Below are 25,088 nucleotides of genomic sequence, written 5' to 3' on the forward strand. Positions count from 1 at the left end.
ACCCCCTACCATTACTACGCGCTACATCATGGGCTCGGCCCATTAAATGAATGAGTTTCATTTTATTGTGGTTAACCTTTATATTTAATTTTATATGATTATTTATCAAAAAATTATTAAATTTGAGGTTAATTTAAGATTATTTTTGGTCTCACACTAATCAATTAATTATTTTTAAAACAAATTCCTATTTTAAAAAATATGAATATATTGTATTCAGTCTAATTTGTTATATAATTGTATAATTTAAGTTTTTTAAAATTTTGTCAGTGTAATATGATTGACGAAGATGAGACAGGATAATAACTATTTTGAATATTTATTTATTTATATACTTAAAAATAATCAACTTAAATTCAGGAATTTATCAAAAGACAAAATAAATCCGAAAAGTTAAGAAACACTTAAAACAAATTACTGTATATGGCAAGAAAATATTGACATGAGAATTAGTGTGTTGTAAAATATGAACACAATCCTTACTATTACAAGAAGAGATTAATGGATGTGATATAGAAGTGGGAAGAAAGGTATATAGAAGAGTGGGCTTTAGGCCCATTTTGCTAGAAGTGACATGCAGCCAGCCCCAATAAGCAAAGACGCGTTAACTCCAATCTGAAGCCTGCTACTTGCTTGGATCTTTGGATTCATTAAATCGGGCGCAAGAAGGTCCACCAGTGACATGTATATTAAGATACCTGCTGATGCTGCATTAAGAATACCTTCCACAATCAGAGCCCTCGAACTCTCTTCATCGTAGCTACCACTGATTATCATACCAATTGCAATCCCCACAGGTGTCGTCAGCGAAAAGAATAATGCCATAACTATAACTGCTCTTCTCTTGAATTTTGCCTGAAAACAAACATCATTATGAGTGATTGAAACAAGAGAAAAATATCACTTAAATTTGTATCAGTATAATTGAGATGTAAAAATTTACGGTAATATCTAATATGAAACAAAATTCTGCCGACACAGTTCTCTGGATGACTCCAATGACAACCTAGTCATGTTACTTTGAATGTTCGGATTCAGTAGAATCTTTACGCAGTGGTGTCACCATATCTATACGCTGGCTAATGCACACCACAAGTCAACTATTTTTGGTGTCTGGTACGTTTTTATTCAAGCCAAGCGATTTGCATCCAATACCATCATCACGTGTCTATGCAGATAAAGCATTGAAAATGAAAGACATTAATTGCTTGCTTCCTAGTACACACTTGTTTCAGTATTGTTTTTGAAAAATTACTGATATAATGGATGTGTTTCTAAGCAGTTAAATCCATTTTCGGTGTTAATCTACTGAGTTTTACTGTCATATATTACTACTGTTTAAGAATGCATGTAGTGAATGAAAGATGAAATGGCTATACGTACAAACACAAACTAAGTCAGGTTTTGTTCCTAAAACAGCAAACGTGTACTTTTAGTTTCTGTATTTTTCTTTTGCTAAAATTATAACACCTATTATAGTTTTGTGCCGATAATTAATGTAATTTTTAATTTTCAAGTTTGAGACTTAAATTCATCGATATAAAATAAATGAACGTTAAATAGTTTTCACGTGTAAAATTAAAAAAAAAATAATATAACCCATTTTTACGCAGCTGACAACGAAAAAAAGTTGAGAAAAACATGCATGGTTCAGACGGAGACACGCGGTATTACTCGTCCATCAACATTGACTTTTCGTCGGAAGTTTTGAAATATTCGAAATAATATATACCCACAATAATTTTTTAACTTTTAATTTACAAGAATCTTTTAAGTTCAAAAACCTATTATTAGGACATTTTTTAAAAGAAGAAAATGTTAAACTCGATATACATATTGAGCTTATGTGCTTTGGTGCTTTATATTAATTTCGAATCTGCATGATTAAGACATGGAAAGAATTCAGTCCCGAAAAACATTAAGAAGGATGAATCTGAAAGGGATTCCAAATGAGTGAGGAAAAGAATAAACGAAATTGCAATATACCTGTGAGATGGAACCACCGAGCCCCATGCCCTCAAAAAATTGGTGGAAAGTTAAAGCTGCAATAAGAGGCCTTATCGTTTTAGGACTTTCAGATGCACCCAGAGAGATCCCTATTATCACAGAATGCACCACAATCCCCAACTCCAGCACCTGCAATGCGATATTTAAACATCAAAACCATAATTATAATACACACACAAAAAAATGGTACAACGTATATAACAGCCAAAGGTGCTCGCTCATATCACTCAGGAAAAGATTCTCGGTAACGTGATGTAAAACAACGATAATTTTTTTTTTTTTTAGTGTCAATGTTATTTTATATTTCTTTCCACATGACAACTTAATTAGCCTACGTCTTTTTATAAAAAATAAAAAATAAAAGGCAATATTATATATTGTATTTGATTTGATAAAAAGAAAAAAAAAAAGGAAATTAACCTTTTGAAAGGTGATTGGACATGCCAAGAATAATAATTAAGGAGAGATAAGGGATTGAAGTAAAAATCGGGTGGCAGATAGTAGGAGAACCCACTTGTTATTTTGATAATGATGTGACGACAAAATATATTGCATTATTGTTATACTGAGAAATAGCACGAAAACTGAATAATGACCTGAGAAATAATACGATGGCGAAGGAGGTTCGTGGAAGGAGAAGACATGGAAGCATGAGAATGCTCATGATGAGTTGTTGCATGGCGATTATGTTCTTCGTCGGCAACTCGATCCATGGCGCTTAGCGTGGATTTTTTAAAATATGCAGTCGCGAGAGAATCAACCATAAGCGTTCCAATGGCGGCCACCATTGCAACAAATCCTGCGAACGGAAAATCGTGCCAGGGATGTTGACAGAGACTCGGAGGTGACAGCTTCTCAAAAGCATCTGGCAAGACATGAATGAAACCGGTTGATAATATGACCCCAGCCGCGAAGGCCTTCACCATGAAGAAGAAGTCCTTCTCCGGATGCAAGGCGGGGAAAATTTTGCTGAGCATTGGAAGCGTGACGCCGATTGCACTTGCGACCAGAATCGAAACAAGAGCTCCGATTTTGTACTTCTTGGCCAAATCCTTGTCAACCTTTTCTCCACCTTCGTCTTCGTCGCTTTTGCATTTACACTGATCGCCATCGCCGTCGCCATCAACCAGACACGGAAGAAGAAGAAGAGTGAGAAGCAGAAAGAGGAAGATCCACGTGATGTCACGTGTACAATGCGGGTGAGTTTTGCTCATTTTTGTGGAGGGAATAAAGAGAGAGAAGGGTTTAACAGAAATTTGTTGGAAGGAAAAAGGAAACCCTATCTCTACAAAAATGCTGGATGGCTATGAATGAGTGAATGAAGAATTACTCCAATAATGTTTTATATACTTAAACTTAGGGCACTTTTTATTTTTATTTTTATTTGTAGGAGACTTTTAAATAGTCTCTCTCAAAGTCAATTCCCATGTCCACACGCGATGACATAAAGCATGTTTTAGAAAACGAAATTGAAGTTACACTCAAGAAAATAAAAATATGGATTCATGTTTTATTTTACTTTAAGACAACACTGTTAAATCTGTGAAATATTGTTGCTATAACATCACTCTGTATCAGTTATCCATCACCACTCAAACGCCCCTAAAGAACCAAATATTATAAACATACAGAAAAAAAAAAGTTGTTTTTTCTTAATATTTTTTTGTTTATTTCAATCATACTTTTAGATTAAATTTTAATAATATTTAAGGGAAAATATCAATAATTACAATGAATTATTTTTTACAAATTTAAAATATAAGTTGCACGTTGAAAATATTTTATTTTATTATGAAATTTAATTATAAAATAGTTTACATATTGAAAAATGATCATATAAATTTAATTTAGTGATACAAAAATAAATACGTATCTTGGACATTCATAAGCAAAAAATCTTTGTCGGGACTAAAATTTATAATAAATAAATATTTTTAAATATATAATTTTTATATCGCAAGTAATTTACAATAGTATACATGCTTGTTTCTAATTATCAACATTTTTTTAAAATTAAGATTCAATTTATAAATAATTATCATTACATGAAAATTACATATTATCTATAGTCAATACCTATTAGTAATAACAAAAATTTGTCGATAAATCATGTTTATCAACACACTACCACATGTATGAATTTATCGATAAACTTTACCGATCGAAAGATACAAACGTTCATCGATAACTATTTATAGTCACAAAAATTGTTGGTAAATATTCATCAATAATATAAGTGATTAGGTATCATTTTCCTCTTATTTTTCCTTTATTTCATCATCTTTTTTGTTTTCGTGATCGATCATTGTGTCACCATCTTACTCCAAATAATTTTCATCATTTAGGATCTCATCCTCCTCGTATCTTTACACCACCACAATCATAGTTATTGACGTCCTCCATGTGCGTGTCACCGACGATCATCGGTGCCACCTCTGCATCACCCTCAGTCACTATTGTCACCTCCAGCTAGGGATGGCAACGGGGCGGGGCGGGGACGGGTTTCACTATCCCATACCCATCCCCGCATAAAAAATTCATCCCCATCCCCATACCCAAACCCAACGGGTATCAAACTTTTTTCCCATCCCCATCCCCACCGGGTAACGGGTATAATCTCGTACCCATACCCGTACCCATGTTCTAACTACTTCAATATTAATTTTTATAAAAGAAAAAAAATTACGGTAAAGAAAACATAATATTATGAAATATTCAATATTATGAGGATTTTCTTCGATGCCAAATACATTAAAATAAATTATAATTGTTTATATTTTATATTAGAATACCAAATAAAATTTCATGTGAACCAAAACATTTATTAAATTTGCAAACTACAACATTAATGAACTTAGTTGATAAAATTAAAAAATATTTCAAAAAAGTATAAAAGGAAAACAAATATTCAAATTAAAATATATTTTAAATGTTTGTTTACTTCAATTTTTTAAATTCTAATGAATCTCTTTTTTATACACTAATAAAAGTTATAATATATCACTTGATCAAAATGACACAAAGAACAAATATTCAAATTAAAATATATTTTAAATATTTGTTTACTTCAATTTTTTAAATTATAATGAATCTCTTTTTTATACACTAATAAAAAGTTATAATACATCACTTGATCAAAATAACACAAAAAACAAATAATAAAATTTTGACATAGATTTTGTATCTTTTGAACTTCAATATATGTTGCATAGTGACAAAAAAATATTCATAGAAATTACATTAAATTTTTATATTGTAGTAAATAAAAGTTATTTATACAATTAAAGTAAAAAAAATTACAGTATGATTAATAGTGAGTTATAAAATAACAAATAATTAGATAGAATATATCGAAATATTTTATTCTACATGATGAAAATAAACAATAAATAAAAATATTAAAAAACTAACAAATATGTGTTTTAGAAATAATTTGAGAGACTATCGAAAGAAATCGCACAAAGGAAATCAAATGTATAATTAAGGTATGATAAAATGAAAAAAACCTTAGAGAACTAATTATTAAATTATGTTTGAAGTGGTTAAAAATAAATAGAAATATCATTAGTGACCAAAAAATTTATCATTAAATTACAAATAAATTAGTAATTAAATTGGTCACTAAATCAAGTACCGATTCGATCATTGAATCAGTCACTAATTTAGACAATAAATCAACTACTACCACCAATGACGAAAAATAGTGACTGATATGAGTTACTGACTAAATCAGTCACCATTTCATTTTTTCTTGTAGTGAATTATCATATACTATTCCTAAATATCATTATATATATATATATATATATATATATATATATATATAATTTTAACCACTTCAAACAGAATTTAAAGTGAAACAATTACATTATGATATATTATTCTACATGATGAAAATAAAAACAATAAATAAAAATATTAAAAAACTAACAAATGTGTGTTTTAGAAATAATTTGAGAGACTATCGAAAAAAATCACACAAAGGAAATCAAATGTATATCTAAAGTATGATAAGACGAAAAATATCTCAGAGAACTAAGAAAACTTTTCAAATATCAACATATATACTTAATGGTTGAAAAATAACGAAAATTACTTTAATGAAACAAAAGAGTTCTTCAAATTAAACAAAAATTAATAATAATAATAATAATAAGTAAAGAATTTTTTTTATATTACCTTAAATTGAGAGTATAAACATTCTCATGTGAAAGGAAAATTTATAATAAATAAAAATATTAAAAAATAATATAAATATTCAAATGTAAGGCATAATTTTTTTTATTAACATACATTATTTTAACATAATTACATAAAGGTTATGATAAGATAAAAAATATATTGGAGATGAGAATGAGTTTAATGACAAATGAAATAATTAAAAGAAATAAAAAATAGAATATATATATATATATATAATATATATATATATATATATATATATATGGGTTACTTGATTAATTGTGAATATTTTGATAATTTAAACGAGAATGAAGATATGGCGGGGACGGGTATTATGGCGGGTATATGTATATCCCCATACCCATCCCCATACCCAACTGAAAAAGTCGGAGATTCCCCATACCCATACCCATACCCAGTCAATGCGGGGATTCCCCGTCAAAACGGGGACGGGTTCGGGCAATACCCACGGGGACGGGTTTATTTGCCATCTCTACCTCCAGCCTCTGTGTGTGTGTCATCCAAAGTGTTGATAGATTTATATATCGATATAGAATGAGATGTTGATAATGAGAATTGTTTATCGACGAACATTTGCAACCACTTGGACCATTGGTAATTATGATGGTAAATTATTGACAAAGATATTCATTGATAATAATAATTGTAATTTATTGACGAACCTTTTTTACGAAACGTGTTTTGAAATGTTAGATAAATTTAATAAAATTTAGTTAAAATAATTAAATTCATACATTTCTAAAGTTTGACACTAAATTAGACCAAAGTTTCAAAGATAAACTAGTTTCATTTGTTCACTACAAGTTAACAGACAAAAACATATTTAATCCTTAAAAATACAATGTGAAAAAATATTTTTAAATTCTAATATTCATGATTTAATTTGTAATTATCTATATTGAGGTAAACTAGTATTTAACATTTTTACTTCAATTCCACGATGAAAAATTAATAAGGTTTAATGAAGTTTTAAGTTGATCCTAAATTTGAATATTTTTTATTTTTTTATTTATTAAATATTTAAAATTTTATATCGAATTTTTATTTCATTTATAGTTTATTTGTCTTCATATGTTGAAAAGATGAGATTGTATAGTTAGTATAAAATATACTATAATTAATATAAAATAAAAAATTATTTTTTCTTCCTATTATTAACAAATATATGAAATAATAAAGTTTTATAGTTGTCATTCAGAATGGAATTTTACTGTTTTAGAAGGGCTTTGATATATATATATATATATATATATATATATATATATATATATATATATATATATATATATATATATATATAGTGAAATAGTAGATATTAAATTTTAATATATATTATACACTTGATACTCCAAAATTTTATATACATTAATGTTTTCACTTAAACATGTATTTATGTTTCAAGATCCTACTTACATAAAACGACAAAGTTTTAATCAGTATAGTCAATGACGTGGAAGTAATTTGAAACCATATGATAACCTCATTATATGTTTTCAAATAAGATAATAAAAATTTGGAATAAATATATTTGTAGTGTGTACAGTTTGACATATTAAAGTTTTGTTATTATATAAAATTTTGATATATTTTAGTTTTTAAATTTAAATATTAATGAATATAAGATTTTTAATTTAATTATTTGAATTTTTTGTTAAGTGTCAAACATGTTTTAGGTTGTTGTTTGAATTATTTAAATGATTTGAAATGTTAATTTAAGATGTGTTTTGACACTAAAAAAATATAATTTAATTAGATTAAAAATAGTATTTTTATTTATTTTTAAATTTGAAAAGCAAAATGAATTAAAATTTAAAACAAATACAAAATTCTAATTTTTTGTATTTTATCCTAAAAATTATTCATCAATTTACATTAAGAACGATGTGATTTGATATTAACAAGATAAACTTGTATTTCTTGAGAATGAATAAAACAAGTCACATAATTCCATCAGTAAAAAATTAAAGGTTGGAAAATATAAAAATTTTAAATATTTATTATAAAATCAATTGAAATTATTTAAATTTTCGAAAAGTCTAAAGTTTAGTTATTTTATGCACGAATGTGAATACAGAGTTATTTTATATTATTAACTTATTAAAAACTATCATTATTGCGGTCTTAAAATCAGACCTTAAAGTTAAGATTTAGAAAACTTATGACTGTTAAATTATCATGTATAAAAATTAAATGATAATGTATATGTAAATTATTTCTTTTCTACCATTAAACATTACAAAAAATAATTTGAGAGGGAAAGAAGTGGTGAGTGATTAATGTTTACAAAACAAAACAACCATTTAGTCCTCGTGATTAGGAAAGAAGAACACTGGAGTCTTTAATAAAAGAAAAAGGAAAAAAAAAAAAAGAAAAAAGGATTTCGGGGAAAATAGTGAAGAAAGAAAATACGCACACGGCGTTTGCGAAATTAGGAAGGAAAAGAGGGGCGGAGCAGAGGAGACAAGGCGAATGGCAGATCACAGCGAACAGTCGAATTCGAAAACGACGTCGCCTCCGGAGGACTGTCCCGTTCGAGTCTACGCCGACGGAATCTACGATCTCTTCCACTTTGGCCACGCTCGCTCCCTCGAGCAAGCCAAAAAATCGTATGCATCATTTCCTCTTATTCATTCCTTTGCATTTCCTACTTCAATCTTAATCACCCTCTTTCGTCCTTTCCCTCCGAGATCTGATTAATCAAAAACACGATTTTGCATTTTATGTCAATCCATTAATAACGATTAATCAGCAAATTAATTGAAGATTGGTAAAAGAAGAAACAAGGAAGAGTTTCCCTACTGTTTCCTTCACAGACACTTTTTGCTTACTCTCGAATTTTAGGTTTCCGAATACATACTTATTGGTCGGGTGTTGCAACGATGAGGTCACCCACAAATACAAAGGCAAGACTGTTATGACAGAGGCGGAACGATACGAATCCCTGCGCCACTGCAAGTATGATATTTTGTTAACAGGGCCTTGTTGCTTCAGCTCTTTTAATTTGACTTTGAATTTGAATTTCGATTTGGTTTCATTTCGAGAGCAGATGGGTGGACGAAGTTATTCCTGATGCCCCTTGGGTTATTAATCAAGAGTTTCTTGACAAGCACAACATTGACTATGTGGCTCATGATTCTCTTCCGTAAGATTAATATTTCAGCATTAACATGTGAATCTGGTAACTTGGATCCATTCATTTCATTGCATATGTATGCATAATGTGATCATCCTTTTTGCATTTCTCAACCCATTGTCCACAGTTATGCTGATGCCAGTGGTGCTGCCAATGATGTTTATGAATTTGTATGTATGACAAAATGTTTTTTTTTTTTTTTAATTATTATTATTATTTCCTGGTCAATTTCCCTTTTCGCTTGTACTATAAGCCGTGAATTTTTGTGTGTAGGTTAAATCTGTTGGGAGGTTTAAGGAAACAAAACGGACTGAAGGAATATCCACGTCAGATGTTATAATGAGGATTGTCAAAGATTATAACCAATATGTGTTGCGGAACTTGGATCGTGGCTACTCAAGAAATGAGCTTGGCGTGAGCTATGTGAAGGCATGATTTGGCATAAATCTCTTTGATATATTCTACTTAAAAATTTAACAGGATACCCCTTTCAGCGAATTTTTGTCCTTATACTGATGTTACTCTTTCTGTTCCTTTGGCGAATACTCTTGTCTCTTGTGGTTTTCATTGCTTTGTCTTAAATAGGAAAAGCGACTTAGGGTGAATAGAAGGTTGAAAACATTGCAAGAGAAAGTGAAAGAACATCAAGAAAAAGTTGGGGAAAAGGTATGTATTGCTATCAGATATCATTTGGTTAATCAAATCAAACTAATATCTGTGTTGGGAAAAAATTATTCGAATTATATGGGTGAAAGTGTTGTAGGATGAAAATGCATGTATATTGTAATGTAATGTAATCATCATTGAAGTAGGAGCTGAGAACGTCACGTAAAGTTACTTGAAAATTTCTTATTTATTCTCGGTTGTGATTCAAATTGGTATGGGACGCTGGACATCTGCTATAGGTTATTTGGATTCAATGGTTTATTTTTTCACAGTTTTGCTGAAGTATTGTATCCGAGGATTTTGGGTGCTTTGTCAAGGAGTAAAACATGATTAAGGAGTAAAATCAACAAAAAAAAATTAGTAATCCTATCTGAATTGACTTGGGTTATCTTGTTTACTCATTCTTTGGAATCATGCAGTATGATTTAATTCAGAAACATATACTCCTAGTATTACCAAATTAATTGAATATACCTTTCCAAATATTGCAGTCCTCTTGTTGTGATACATTTCCTCATATGTCTTTGTTTCCATATCTTCTGTATGTTTTTATTATTAGATATTGTGGCTTCATCACCTCCTGGTTTTTGTTGATGTTTGGTTGCTATTTTAATTGGAGAAGGGGGCCATGGGGGTGGGGAGGCAGGGATGGCAAGCCTTTGAGCACATGCTAAGTTTATATATTTTTATTTTTTTCTGAATATAGCTTTAACTTGTTGCTCTCAATTACCAACTTTTTTTGTCAAACCTTCACAAACGGTTATCCTAAACCACTGTTTGACACTTTCACCGGTAATTAGTGCTTGTATGATTTATTACCATGAAACTAATATCAGTCAGTTGCTTGATTGATTTGGCATAATTCTCTATTTTAAGCTATACTTCTAATTCCAAATGTTACTTGTTTCACCTTTTTTCCATGACTTTACTAAGCTCATCTTAATATTTGGACAACATTATGATTCTTGTGTGCGCATTGAAAATACTAGAGTGAAAAACTATGTACTGGCTTTAAACGTAGTTGTCTTGTATAAGAAAACAGTGAATTGATACTATTTTAATATTTTTGCATCTCTCTCTTACTCTGTGTCTGCTTCTATTTATTATAGTATTTTTTTTTTCAAAAGGAAAAATATCATTAACACCTTAAATGTCAAGGCTAAAATCGAGTATTAGGAAGCATCCTTATCAAATTATTGATCTTGCTGAATGTATATCTGGTCTGAATGATTTGGAAAATTATGTCGGATCGGTCATAGTAATATTTCCTCAAGAAAGGAGCATGTGAAAGCCTACGTTTTTTCTATAGTAAGGCAATACTTGTCCTGCGGACATAAGCATTCTCCTTTCAACATTTATATATGCATAATAGTATCCTACGTTAAAAATCATCTGTTTTTTGTTAATTACGGTAAAGAAAGATGTTTATATTTGTGTGGTTTATCCAGATCCAAATTGTTGCAAAGACTGCTGGTATGCATAGGAATGAGTGGGTGGAAAATGCTGATCGTTGGGTTGCTGGGTTTCTGGAAATGTTTGAAGAAGGTTGCCACAAGATGGTGAGCTAATTTATGTGAAAAAGCTATGTAATTCTTCCTTCTGGTCTACGTAAACTACATGTTTACTTCATCGCGTCTTTTCTTATCACTTGGTTCTACAAAACAGGGAACAGCAATTAGGGATCGTATTCAAGAGAGGTTAAGACGTCAGCAGTCAAGTGATGGCACGCTTCGTCTTGAAAATGGCAAGGACGACAAGGATGATGACGAAGAGGAGTATTATTATGATGAGGAGGACGACAGTGATGACGAATTTTTCGAAGAATATTATGATGATGATGAGCTTAATCCCCAAAATAATGGAAAAGATGAGAACAAAAAGTAGGTATACTTGGATGGATTGTTTGGTTCTCGGCAGAATGTCAATAGCAACTATCCATGCAGTATCTGTACCATCATATGCATTACATCTTGGATAGGAGATTTGGAGTTGCACAAGGGAACTTTCATTTAGCTAGTGTGGTAAAAAATTTTGCGTGTTGAATGCTGGTATACGTGAAAGTGTTGTTTGTGCATATGCTTATTTTAGATGGGAAAAAATACCCTGACCTTTTTATTCACGTAATTTTGGATTGTACATTTTGATTTTCTTGTCACTCGCTTTCTTCCTTAATTATGACTTGAGAGACAGAGACTACTTGTATGTATTATCAAGATTCTGCCCATTTACTTTAGAAAGTGTTGGTAGTAATTCATTCGGCTTACTGTACAATATTAACAATTTAAGGGAGTAAATTTCGTAGGCTTGGCATAAAATGCAATAGCTTCCACAAAAGTTGAAGAGTATGCTATAAAAATTGAATGGATTGTTTGGTACACCACATCGTATGAATTTAAACGCAATTGATATTGTGTTTAAATTAATCTCATTCGTTGACTGATATAAACTAACATGCTTTTTCAAAACATATCAAAATTATTATCGTAGTGCTCAAACAGTGGTATTCTTTTGTTGAATATATAGAAAAATGTGGATACTTATAGGCGGGAATTAAGATACTCACCTACCCGGATCTAGCTAGTGAATTCGTTAAGGCTTGTGGGCTCACAGGTTCTGATTTTATCATAGAATTTTGAAGCGTAACAGTTCAGAGACCAATTCCTATTCAAGGGATTATTAATCTTTCTCCTCCAATATTCTTCCATGCATATTGAATGGAAGTGATCTGAACTTAAAATTCGCTTTAGAAATATTGAAACTCCAATCATAAAGTTGACAGTTGCAGTGCAAGCCGAGTAATTTATCATTTGTTTTATGATAATGTAATTTCTTAAAGTAATAAGAAGAAGGATGTTTTCATATTTTACGTTACCAAAGCCTATGGAGACAAGGAATGCTATGCATATGTAATATAATTTAATGTTAGCTTTACGAAAAAGAGAATGTAAAAAAGTATATGTAGTAAATAGAGGTTTAATATATAGTTGAAACTCCATTCACCCACCTCACTCAACATCAATGATTTCTCTCTACGTATCATCGCCACTTGTGTAAATTAATCTCTTTTATCCCTCACTAAATATAGGTTGCTTAGTGTCCAATAATTATTGTTGTAAGATAAGTAATGTGATAAAAAATAATGAATTGACATAAATTAATACAAAATTGAAAGCATGAATAAGGTTGTGTTAGAGAGATAGAGAGAGAGAGAGAGAAAGGCATAATAAGGAAGCAAGTCAACATACGTAAGAGAGTGTTGGTTGGCAGGCTGTGACAAAGTGACCATATCCAAAACAATTAAACTAAATATTGTGGGACTAAGACTCCCCAAAAAAGAAGCTCCCAATTAACTAAAAATACATAAAAAAAAAAAAAACAAATACAGAGATTTAAACAAAAAGAAACAAACCCTGAAGGAGATATAGAAGAACAGCATGATCATCTTCATCATCGAAATAATAATAATAATAATAAACAAAAAAAAGAAAGAAAAAAAAAGAAGATAGATGGATTATTTGTGGTGCCTACAGCAGAGAAAGAAACGTAAAATTCCATTTCACATTGACACAGATGGAGAGGGTTGGTCAACAAGTTAGCACCTAATTATCCAAAGTTCTGTTCTGCTTTGCAAATGTCGCTCTCAGTCTGAGTGGGAAGAAACTTCTAACCTTCATTCCTATTGGGCAAGAAACGCCTCGCGTGCTCCATCAAAACGCCACCTCCATCATTTGCCGCCGTTGATGCCGTTGCGTTGCTCAGTCTCTGAAACAAACCGTTCTCTCCTCCTTCTGCGTATGCTGTTGGGTAGTGTTGATAAAGCTGTTGCTGCTGCTGCTGCTGAAGAGAGTGAGAAGGGGCCAACATAAGCCCATTAGGGTTGACAGGGAGCGGACGTGTCGGCCCAAACAGATCAGGCGAAGAAGGAGCGCCGGTGAACCGTTGCACCATGGCCCGGAAGTTGGTGGTGTCCGTGTTCAGAAGAGTCGTCGGAGTTCGCCTCGAGGCCCGGTAACGCCGCCTGATGGGCTTCGACACTCGGCCCTCTGGGCTCAACTGGGCCGGCGCCACGGTGGTTGTGACGGCTGTTGCCTCGGAAACGGACGACGGGAGCAGCTCTTGACCGCCGGAGAATTGGGCTTGTTGATAGAAATGGAGCCATTGATCGTTAGGAATAGGACCGGACATGGTAACATGAGTTATCGAAGGAGGGAAACACAATTTGGTTTTTGGTTTTTGGTTTGGTTGGTTTGGTTTGGTTTGGTGAGGAAGGAAGAAAAGTTTGCAATGGTGGGCTATTTATGGTGGTTTCAATTTTCAATGTCCTTCTTAGTCATCATCCTCATACTTACCAACTCAACGGAACATCCTCGCCCTTCATTTAGGAGCCACGTGTTCGTGTCTCCCACAAGGAACAACTATTAACAAAAATATAACCTTTTTTTTTTTCTCAAAAACAAGGTTGCATGGTTTGAGTAGTGCAATGAAGTGAACAATGTTACGATGATGTGATTGATGTAATGAAATTAGTGAGTTTTAAATTGAATTTGTGAAAATGTGTGTTGCAAAATTTGAGGTTGTGTGTGTCGTGAGTCATGCGTGTGTGGTGGTGGAGTTTGATGCAATGCATGATTTTGATTTTGAGGATGCATCGAGGAAGGAGCAACTGCGTTGGGTTGAAATGTGAATATTGAGTGAGTGAATGATTTGAGTGTTGTGGGTGACTTGGACTCTTCCATTGAATTGAATTAAATTAAATTAAATTGAGTTTAGTGAGTTCAAATTCCAATCCAACTTTTGTACAAAAATGAAACTCCCTACTACCTTCCTCTCTTCTTTCTTTTTCCCACATGTTCACTACTACTTTCCACCACCTTTCTCATCGATTAAATATATTTTCTTTTTATTCTCATATTTCTTTTACTCACTTCTCTCTCCATTATCGACCAAACTATCACTATTCATCGCATCAAATCGAATTCATGTTGTAAATCAGTCATCTTAGCGAAACTAATTTTAATTAATTAACTATATTACGTAAATGGATATCAAGCCTCTTTGATTTAAAAATACTAATATATTATATATAAATAGTGCAAATCTCACTTTATAAACAAGTTTAGTATGAATGAATTAGATTTATAATTCAATTTTTATCATAATTTAGTATTTTATTTTTTTACAAATTGTTTAAATTTTTCATTTTCTTTAGTTTAAATTTAAATATGTTATTATTAAAAAATATTAGATCTTTATTTTATATTCTATTTTATTGTATTTCTTCTTCTTTTTTATCGTTTGAGCATCATTTTTAACTCTTTAACTCGATTGATATGTTTTGATTTTAAAGCAAACGAAGTATATAAAAATGCAGTGCAATTTTGAATTTTTTCATGAACTTATAGACCTTGGTTTTTTATGTAACCAAAACATATTCAACTATATGTTTTGGCTGCTAAGAAATTGAAGTTTATAAATTCACAAAAATTTAAAAATTTTTTTTTGTCCTATTTATTATATGTTATCATAGAGGTATAGGTATAGGTTTCGATTTTTATAGAATCAATGTCTATACATCCTATATGTTTCAGTTGCTAAGAAACCGAAACCTATAAATTTACAAAATTTTAAAATTTTTATTTTTTTTAATTATTTTATTTTAGCGTAGAGGTATAAACTTAGATTACTACATAACCGAGATCTATATATCATATATACTTTGATTGTTGCAAAATTAAAACCCTTAAATTTGCAAAAACTCTACAATGGATGTAACACCATACTATGAATCAAATGAGTTACAACTAAAATGTAATTTGTTAACTTCTAAAAGATACATATTCAACACGTTGATAAGGTATAAACACTTAATAGTATAAAAAAAAAAAAATCAAGACAACCTTTTGGACTTGTTATAACATCTAATAGTGTTAAAATCTCCATCCATTACTCTGTCTTTAATATTTCAATTTATGTAACTTAAAAATTGGTTTAAAATGAAAAAGTGCAATAAAGGTTTCTAAAGAATCATTCCAATTTGACACTGAACTTATTTCAACCAACTTCATAAACCAATCTACATAACAAATTTTCAACCCCGCTTTCATATAAATAATTTTTCCAACATAAAAAAATAACAAGTCTCACATATATTAGTTTTCTAATAATATTTTTGATTTGTACAAATACCTTAATTACCTATCATGTTAAACTCTAATCAAATTCATAAAAACCTGTTACGCTGCACTAACATAAATATTAATTACCTATTACTTACAGTCACCTCCTTATAAGCTCATTATAAATTTCATAAAAAAGATCGAGGGACAAATTTGTAAAATTAAGAAAATAGGGGAACAGAAATACAATTAATTTTTTTTTTATTTGGATTGACCATCAGACAAAGTTTGTAATATACGATAAATTTGTCAACAAAATTAATAATACTTATTTAAAAGATGCTATGATGGAGTGATAATATCAAAATCTTAACTCTAAATATTCATGAAAACATTTAACCAATATTGCATTTTCTTTATATTGAGTTAATATTTATTCAAGTAAGAATAAAATGAAGAGTTACGGTCTTAGTGTAAGTAATAACACGTTTTTGATACAAAGGTTAATTTGATAATTTACTTTATAATTAATTAGAAATCATCATTAATACTTTTCTATCATTCATACGTGACTTTAATATTTTAAAGTTATAATAAACATACCGTTCTCCTAATATCTGTAATACTTAAAAAGTAATGGATTGACAATTGACAAAAATGTCAACTTAATTAATAATAACTACTTACAAAAATGTTACGAATTTTTTTATTGCAATTCATGAAAATGTAAGGATTAATAATAACTACTTACAAAAATAGTAAGGATTATAATATCAAAATTTTAACGCTAAAAATTCATGAAAATGAAAATGTAACCAATTTTTCAATTTTTTATTGGGTTAATATTTATTCAAGTAATAATAAGATGAAGAGTTAGATTATCTAATTTAAAGTACGACAACTAATTGTTAAGCACGTTTTGTTTTAATATAAAGTTTGATTTGATAATTTCATTTATAATTAATTATAAATCATCATTAATATTTTTTTTGTCAATCAACTCATTACATATATGACTACACACGCTATTTTAAACTGAACTTTAATATTTTAAACTTATAATAAGCATTCTCATAATATATGCAATATTAGAAGCAATACTTATCTTTATTTAAAACAAACAAATATAAATGAAAATTTATATGAAGAAGTATTACAAACTTTTACCAAATGTTAACTATTATATCTCGTTTAAGATAAAAATTTGTATACAAATAAATAATACAGACATTAACCTCTATAAATATTTCTTACACAAAATTAACGTCAAATACACATTTGATTTTTGATAAAAGTTGTTGAGACGAAGATGAGTTCATCCATGGAACAAAAATGAAGATAGGTGGCGTTTCATTATTTACGTATATTTATTGAGTCTGTGACATGAAAAAAGATGGAAAAAATTGAAAGAGGCGTGTGAGGACTCCAAGAAAAGTGTGAGCAAAGTGCAGAGGAAGGAAAGAGAAAAAACGTAAAATGGAGAATCGTGGGAGAAGTGGAAGGATCATAAAGTTGGCATGTCACGAGTTGCAGTTGGCGGGTAATAATCGTGAGTTAACAACTCCAAAAAAGTGAATAATCTTTAGTTTGGTTAATTAATTAATTATCTGAATCAAAGGAACCCTAACCCCTGTTCCGATCGGTATCATCATTGTCACCTCCTTTTCCTTCCATTATTATAATGCTAATCATAATTAAATCAAAATATAACACACATTATGGCATTTGGGCATTTGATGCGGAGACTGTAACACTTTTGCCAAAGCGTTTCTCTGGATGGAAAAGAAAGGTGACGGTGCTGATGCTGAGCCTCAATTTGACGCTGATTTTGTGCCAGATCCTTCCCAGGTTACTCTAAATATATATATTTGTTTTTTCACAGAAGAAACCCAGGTTTGGGTTTGATCTAAGTGATCGTAATGCGATTACTAACTTAATTGTGCGTTTTATTTTTCATTTCAGATCCTTTTTTATGTATGAGTCTAGGTGTCACAGTGCACAATAATCTGTTTATTTTTTTTTTTTTTTCAATTGATTAGCATTAGATTACCACCAATGTTTTAGCAATTTAGTATGAACTGGATAGGATAAAGTAATAATTAATTATAATACCATGCATCGTAAAAGGAACATAAACAGGTTCAGCTCTGAATTTAGTTTGATGGCATGGCATTGTAGAGTTGTACTGGAAATGAAAAGGGTGACAGGGCCTCCAAGATATCTCAGTCCAGAAGACCCAATCTATCCTCACTGCAAATACCAGCGTGGTCACTAGATATAGCATTATCTACTTTTGCAAAAACCGATGGTCCTTCAGTTTCACGATCAAGTCCTGGTTCTACTAGAGGACTTCCTCCAAGGCCAAATTCAGCCAAAGTCAGGTCTTCAATGAGAACTTTACTTCCTCAGAAGAGCGTCAAGGCAAATACTTGTTCCCAGGATATTGAAAAGACAGGTCTAATAGTTCCTAAAAGTCCTTTATCAGATGCTCCTTATGATAAATCTTCCATTCATTTGTCTCTTAAAAATAAGGTCATCTCCCCTGCAACAAAAGGTGCACACTCATTGCCAGTTACTCCATTTGGAACTTCAGCTTCAGAGAACGCAGATGGAAGACATCTTGTATGTGATTCTGGTTCAAGTGTATGTTTCCACTGTTCATTATTGTCTCAAGACCAAAACAAACTACTTTTACACTGTACTTACTATTTTACCCTTTGTAAGTGAAAAATCACATGTGTTGCTTACTATATGCCTTTTTCTTGTTGTATAGAAAATGGGTGATCAACCTCATATTACCCGATCATTTTCAGTCCCAGTTAAAAGCAGAGCCTCTAATTTAAGGGTTACAGATTCCAGGGGCTTGATTCGTGTAATTTCAGCAAGGCAAACTGTTCGTAGAAAATCAAGTGATGGTGGTTTGGTTCCAGAGATTGGTAATTCCACGCAATATATATGGAATTTACTAAGTTTTCTTATAAATGTCTCTTTTTTCAAACTTCTTGATCAACATTATGCGAAATTTGAGATGTTCTGTCATTTTGACAAGCAACAAGTATTTGATATTGAGTTGAGCCCTAAACCATAAATTGAATGAAGTTAGCAACATTAATATACAGGAAAGGAAATGGAGATTTCCTGGATATATATAATCCAAAAACCCTTTCATTTTATTGCAGTGGACTCTCCAAATTAAAGAAAGAAACAATAATCCTGATGAAGTTTATAATGATGTTAACTTTTAATTTTGATTTTAGGATTTAGTTTATAGATTGGATTGTCTTTTTCTGTGAGTTAGGTTACTTGATATTTAAATAGCAACAGGTTAATAAGGCAGTGGAATTTTTCTTACCATGATTAAATTTTTTTAATCAAGTTTCTATTCTCATTGTTCTCTAGGTATTGTTAACCATATGCTTAAATCTGTCATTGTCCTCCGTTGTGTCTTTTCACTCGGTTCTTTCCTTTTCAGCCATTGAAGATGCCACCGAGGATATTCCAGAAGAACAAGCAGTTTGTAGGATATGTTTGGTGGAGCTCGGGGAAGGAGGGAATACACTTAAGTTGGAATGCAGTTGTAGAGGTGATCTTGCACTTGCTCACCAGGAATGTGCACTGAAGTGGTTTAGTATAAAGGGAAACAGGACCTGTGATGTCTGCAAGCGGGAAGTCCAAAACCTCCCGGTAACACTGTTGAAAATTTGCGATCGTCAAACTTCTTCTAGGCATACATCAAATGTGCCACCACGAGAAGTAACGTATTACAGGTATGATTAATTATGTCTGTTTTTGTCATTTGTGTGTTCAATTAGCACTTAAACTGACGTAGAAGAGACCTAAAGTGTTATTGTCATGTTTATCTGATAGGTCATGTGTTCCAGACTTTGACATCTATTAGAATATACAAGTCTTGAATTGGTTTATCTATGATATTAGGGCCGCTGGGCTGATTATAAGACTATATAAAGTTGTAAATCTTAACTATTTTGGGTTGTTATACTGAAACGCTGCAGCTTGAGTTTACTTGCACACATATGAGTAGGTTGCAGTAAGATATCACTTGTTATTGTTTGACATCCTCTTTTCGTTTTAAGGAAAAGAAAGAATACAAAGGAAAGGATTACAAAGAACAATGCTAACCAACTTACCTCAAGAACTCTTGAGGGAGGTTAATTGAGTTCTTTTAAAAAAGGTTTAGTGCTAAACCTTTGATGTCAAAATATTCAATTTCCAAAAAATAGATGTATAAAGTAAGTCCAAAGTCCTTCATACAATATAACAAAATAAAGCATAAACATAGAAATAAGGAGTCTGGTCAACTATGTCTACATTCGGTCCTTTCTAGTGCATCATCCATCTCCTCTCTAATGGCTTGAGTCCAATGTTCACTTTTCACGACTTCTTGGACTGATGTATGAATTTCTATGGCATCAATGACGATAATAAAGCAACTATGTATATTAGAGAGACTGTCAATGCAAACATATTGAGAAATTCGATATTTAACAAACAATTTTTCCCCTTTCATCTTTAACAAACACTTATCTCTTCATTGTTACCATGAGGGCTCTCACTTGTGAGTCAGACAACTCTTCTTGCTCTAGAGTCAAAGTGGGTTTGATTTTTTTTGCCTAAGAATTTGTCTTCTTCCTCACTGTGGGTTGGTTTGATCCCACTTATGGTGACCTCGTCATAGTTTTGAGCATTCTGCAAATATAGATGGGGTAATGATAGGAAGGGAAACTCCTCTGCTTCAAGTGATTTCCCTTCCTGAAGCGTAGCGTTGACATAAAAGATTTTATTTCATAAAAGATGACATCTATGGTCATAAAAACACGACGACTCTCGAGATGATAACATTTGTACCTTTTTTTATTAGGGGATAATTAATAAAAACACATTCAAGAGCTCTAGGGTCTAATTTACAGTGATTAGGATCATGAGAGTGCACAAAAATATAACATCCAAAGACACGACAGGTAGACTTGACACTAGGCAAGTAGAAGGGAAACAAACTCAATAGGACTAACGTTATTTAAGATGAGTGGGTAACTGTTGACAAGGTTTGTGGTCGTTAACAGAACTTTTCCCCAGTGGGTTTTGGGAATAGACATTTGGAAAAGAATGACTCTAGCTACTTCTAGAAAATTATGATTCTTCCTTTCCATAAATCGGTTTTGTTGTGGAGTGTTACATGTTAATTCATGAACAATACCATTATGAGATAAAAAATTGGAGAATTCATGATTCACATACTCAATATCATCATTAGACCTAATTCTTTTGATGTTTTTTCCAAATTGATTTCGGACAAGATGGAAAAATTAACAAAATATTTGAAAGACCTCAAATTTGCTTTTCATAATATATGTCCATGTGACACAAGTACTATCATCAATATAAGTAACAAACTATCTTGCACCAGAAATAAATTCTAAAACAGGTCACCAAACATCAAACTGAATAAAGTCAAATGGGAAATTACTCTTTTTACTAGAGATGGCGTTAGATACACGGTGATGCTTTGACTGTTAACAAATATCATATTTAAAAGACTCAACAAACTCTTTAGTGGATAAATGACGGAACAAAAGTTTTATAAGGTTGAAGGAGGGATGCCCAAGTCTTTTATGATGCATATTTGGGAACTTGCCAGTTTAATGTTTGAGTTGACAGTTCAATCTTTTGCTTAGCTTTTTCTTTTGTCTTTGCTTTGTGGCTTCTTGTGAGAGTGCTTCAAGTGCTGGTTTTGTCTTCATCAATGTTCACTAGCTGATAATTATTTTTTTAGTTCTGATTCTTCAGCTTACGAGGTTATATCTATATTTACAAATAGATCTCTTCCTTTCACTTAAACAAAGAAAATAACAGAGCTGTCCAATCCCTTTTTGTGTCCATCTAAGAAACTCCTGGGAAGAATCTATGTGCTGAGCTCTAATGAGATGCCATCAGAACAGTCATGTTGTACATCAAGTCGAATTATATTTCCTTGAATATCCATGCATCTGTTCTCTCCTTCCTAAGACACAGATAACAATTTACAAGACATTGCAGCAAAACTTTATCCTTTGCTCATGCCAAAATTTTAAAGTTAATCTAGAGATTCTGCTCCAAGCTATGGGGGAGAATCCGGCCCATCAAACAAACTGAAAAGCCTACTCCGTATGCTCTTGGCTGATGTGCTGTATAAGAAACATACGCAGTTGATTCTGAATTTGAACAACGTACCATATATGTCGCTTTGAATTTATGTTTTTATTTTTGGTAAACAAAGTACTTTCTCAAGAGAAGAAGGTAGATCAAAACCTAAAGGATAAGAAATCCTCAAAAACTAAAGCAAATAAGAAAAAAACTAAGGACATGGTACATGTAATCTAACACTTCAATGTAAGATATTCATCCTAAAGTGACATAAATATCACCTTGTTAGGTCTACAAAAATATCACCAGTGAATTTCTTCTTTTCTGATTGTAATGGATTCTGGCTATTTCACGCATGACAGGATCTGGCAGGATGTACCAGTACTTGTCTTGGTCAGCATGCTTGCATACTTTTGTTTTCTAGAGCAACTACTGGTATGCTTTTCTTTGTACCTGCAATGAAGTTTATGGTGACTGGTAGTTTGTAGGACCAAATTTAAACAAATGGGTTGTTTTGCATTTTATTATTTTGTTCAACTTACTCATTAATTATTGCCTAGAATTCATTTTTGTACCTGAGTGTGTTATGGGAAGTAAAGGTAGATATTGTTTCTTTGCCTATTTATTACTTACTACTACTAATAAGAAGTCCATACTTATAATACTTTTTGTGCGAGAGCACTTGGAAATAATTCTGTTTATACTTCATTTATTTATTCTAGTTTTGTCTTCCTTTGTTAACATTTTAACGTGTGAAATGTATTCCTGACCCAATGGTTTCTAGTTTACCAGGTTTCAGATTTGGGCCCTCGTGCTCTTGCCATTTCATTACCTTTTGCCTGTGTTTTAGGTCTCCTTTCATCTATGATTGCGTCAACTATGGGTAAAGTTGTTTTCTTCTGTGTAGCATTTCAAAGTCATTTTGTGTTAAATTTTCTTAGTTTTCCCTTTTGCTTTAATTTTTATGCTGGTTTTTATTTTTATTATTTATGAAGCATGAAATGAATTGTACTAATATAACTCTCAAATATATCAAAGAAGGTTAGAGAAATGTTAGCAATACAATCCTCAACACTCTTTTCAATATATTCCTTCTATTGGATGATGATATTCATGTGTGCCTCATCTCCTACTTAACGAATCCCATTTATTATTCCCTAAGACTTGCGTGGATTTTAATAAATAATAGAAAGAGTGTTGAATAGAATTACCAATAGTGTGTTGCTAGAATCAGATAGTAGGTTATTATGGCATTGCAGGCTATGTTTTTTCTTTTTTTTAAGTGAGCGAGTTATGGTTATTCTGGAGTTGCTTTAATCCCTTTGCTGTAGACCATATGATACGGAGTTATTATGTTCTCATTAACACGAGTGATGATGATGATGTTGTTGTGCAGTGAACAGGAGTTTCATTTGGGCTTATGCCTGCTTCCAGTTTGCACTTCTTATCCTCTTAGCTCATTTATTTTATACTATTGTAAGATGATATAGTTCCTACCCTGAGTTCATGAAGATATTTGGGACTCGTTGGGAGTAAATAAATAAATTTTGACATGCATCTTTTTACTCTTTTGTAGCTCAATTTAAATGGAGTTCTCTCGATTCTCCTTTCCTCATTCACTGGGTTTGGCATTGCAATCAGTGCGAACTCTCTGGTTATGGAATGTATTGGATGGAGAAATATTTGGAGGATTCAATCCTCTATCCAGAATGTTAACATGACAGAGCAGCAGCGTCGAGAGCATGTACATCATCAGAGACAGCAAAATCAAATAGAACATCAACCACAAAGACGATCATCAACGACGGTAGAACCGCCGCAACATCATGGAAATAGTTGATCCAACTAGCTCAAGGCAGAGACACGGATTCAATAACTTTTTCTCGGGAAAAAGTCAGTGAATCCGTTTCCCCTCAAGACAGTCTTCCACAACTGACAAGTACTACAAAGAATTTTGTTCTTTTTTAACTTAATGTTTTACACTGCAATCAAACATCAGGATTTCCACTTGAAGGTGTGAACCAAGATCATAGTTAAAGGGGACTTTCGTATGATATGTTCTTCCCTTTCACCTCACAGACACTTATATTGTAATTCAACCAATTTGATGAAACACCCTTCAGTGCTAATTCGCAAGTTTAGGAAAAGTTACTCGCAAAATAAAGGCAACAAAAGAAAGTTGTTAGTGTCGCGAGGTTTCTTAGAGTGCATGAATTTCATGTAAGCAGATCCGGTTGAGAAATTAACCATTCATGAAATCACACTACAACAAAATTATGCATAGCCTTCACAAACATTGCGCATTCTAATGTAAAGGCAAGCCCCAAATATCCATTTAAAGAAAGGAAAAAACAGAGTAGTTTATGAACTGCTAATTAATGTACCGCAATAAAAGGAATTACACAAACACGAAACTAAGGACTTGTTTAAAAAAAGGAATAATTTTTATTTATGCCACCATGTTTTGCGGGAGGCCTTAGTCTCTACATATACTTTTCTTGAAATTTAGTAATTAATGATAAAATCATAGCCTATTATAAAACAATTATATATATAAATTGTCTTTATAAAAAATCTAATATATTTATTTCATTGATTCATATGTGCAAGTGACAATTAAATAAATTAACAATTAAAAATACAATTTTTTTCTAATAAAAATATATCTCGATTTGAATCCAATAAACCACACAAGCAATCCATTAAATCAAACCGTGGAAGATGTATTTGAAAAAAATGATTTTGGACTGAAATTAACGAGGTTAAACCGAACCTATTTATCCCAATTCAGGCCTACATGCTACAAATATCCACAGACTCAA

At 31.6% G+C, this 25,088-nt stretch overlaps 4 protein-coding genes across 7 annotated transcripts; 2 read left to right on the top strand and 2 right to left on the bottom strand.

Annotated features, from left to right (window-relative positions):
• Positions 1-382: 382 nt before the first annotated feature.
• Positions 383-3,340, bottom strand: LOC114194401 (zinc transporter 3-like). The gene is made up of 3 exons (XM_028084591.2): positions 2,604-3,340; positions 1,987-2,136; positions 383-855 (listed from the first exon to the last, which is right to left on the bottom strand). Exons 1-3 carry the CDS (start codon positions 3,219-3,221, stop codon positions 550-552), a joined length of 1,074 nt encoding a protein of 357 aa, XP_027940392.2. The 5' UTR covers positions 3,222-3,340; the 3' UTR covers positions 383-549.
• Positions 3,341-8,568: 5,228 nt separating this feature from the next.
• Positions 8,569-12,259, top strand: LOC114194402 (choline-phosphate cytidylyltransferase 2-like). The gene is made up of 8 exons (XM_028084592.2): positions 8,569-8,816; positions 9,052-9,165; positions 9,257-9,352; positions 9,471-9,513; positions 9,617-9,772; positions 9,929-10,009; positions 11,458-11,568; positions 11,675-12,259. Exons 1-8 carry the CDS (start codon positions 8,680-8,682, stop codon positions 11,891-11,893), a joined length of 957 nt encoding a protein of 318 aa, XP_027940393.2. The 5' UTR covers positions 8,569-8,679; the 3' UTR covers positions 11,894-12,259.
• A 966-nt stretch (positions 12,260-13,225) lies between these two features.
• LOC114194403 (uncharacterized) lies at positions 13,226-14,313 on the bottom strand. Its single transcript, XM_028084593.2, has one exon. It carries the CDS (start codon positions 14,192-14,194, stop codon positions 13,673-13,675), a length of 522 nt encoding a protein of 173 aa, XP_027940394.1. The 5' UTR covers positions 14,195-14,313; the 3' UTR covers positions 13,226-13,672.
• A 3,116-nt stretch (positions 14,314-17,429) lies between these two features.
• Positions 17,430-24,545, top strand: LOC114193355 (uncharacterized). 4 transcript variants are annotated; one of them, XM_028083110.2, is made up of 8 exons: positions 17,430-17,674; positions 18,304-18,768; positions 18,899-19,061; positions 19,598-19,892; positions 22,629-22,701; positions 23,059-23,149; positions 23,663-23,742; positions 23,843-24,542. In XM_028083110.2, the coding sequence occupies exons 2-8, from the start codon at positions 18,514-18,516 to the stop codon at positions 24,104-24,106; spliced, it is 1,221 nt and encodes a 406-aa protein (XP_027938911.1). In that variant the 5' UTR covers positions 17,430-17,674; positions 18,304-18,513; the 3' UTR covers positions 24,107-24,542. The 4 variants fall into 4 exon arrangements, with proteins under 4 accessions (XP_027938911.1, XP_027938910.1, XP_027938908.1 ...); XM_028083109.2 differs by having other exon boundaries at positions 17,430-17,665; positions 23,843-24,541; XM_028083107.2 differs by lacking the exon at positions 17,430-17,674 and adding an exon at positions 17,724-17,973 and having other exon boundaries at positions 18,304-18,747; positions 23,843-24,543.
• Positions 24,546-25,088: the final 543 nt, after the last annotated feature.

The sequence above is a fragment of the Vigna unguiculata genome, chromosome 8 (assembly GCF_037176805.1).
Source record: "Vigna unguiculata cultivar grain cowpea cultivar isolate G323 ecotype 2 chromosome 8, ASM3717680v1, whole genome shotgun sequence".
NCBI classification, from domain to species: domain Eukaryota; kingdom Viridiplantae; phylum Streptophyta; class Magnoliopsida; order Fabales; family Fabaceae; genus Vigna; species Vigna unguiculata.

Coding starts and splice junctions, on each gene's coding strand:
- LOC114194401 (XM_028084591.2), bottom strand. CDS start 3,221: ATGAGCAAAACTCACCCGCATTGTACACGTGACATCACGTGGATCTTC. Junction 2,137..2,603: donor GCCATCGTATTATTTCTCAG/GTCATTATTCAG, acceptor ATCGCATTGCAG/GTGCTGGAGTTGGGGATTGT. Junction 856..1,986: donor TCGGTGGTTCCATCTCACAG/GTATATTGCAAT, acceptor GTTTGTTTTCAG/GCAAAATTCAAGAGAAGAGC.
- LOC114194402 (XM_028084592.2), top strand. CDS start 8,680: ATGGCAGATCACAGCGAACAGTCGAATTCGAAAACGACGTCGCCTCCG. Junction 9,773..9,928: donor TTGGCGTGAGCTATGTGAAG/GCATGATTTGGC, acceptor TGTCTTAAATAG/GAAAAGCGACTTAGGGTGAA. Junction 11,569..11,674: donor AAGAAGGTTGCCACAAGATG/GTGAGCTAATTT, acceptor TCTACAAAACAG/GGAACAGCAATTAGGGATCG.
- LOC114194403 (XM_028084593.2), bottom strand. CDS start 14,194: ATGTCCGGTCCTATTCCTAACGATCAATGGCTCCATTTCTATCAACAA.
- LOC114193355 (XM_028083106.2), top strand. CDS start 17,902: ATGGAAAAGAAAGGTGACGGTGCTGATGCTGAGCCTCAATTTGACGCT. Junction 19,893..22,628: donor CGAGAAGTAACGTATTACAG/GTATGATTAATT, acceptor CACGCATGACAG/GATCTGGCAGGATGTACCAG. Junction 23,743..23,842: donor CTCATTTATTTTATACTATT/GTAAGATGATAT, acceptor ACTCTTTTGTAG/CTCAATTTAAATGGAGTTCT.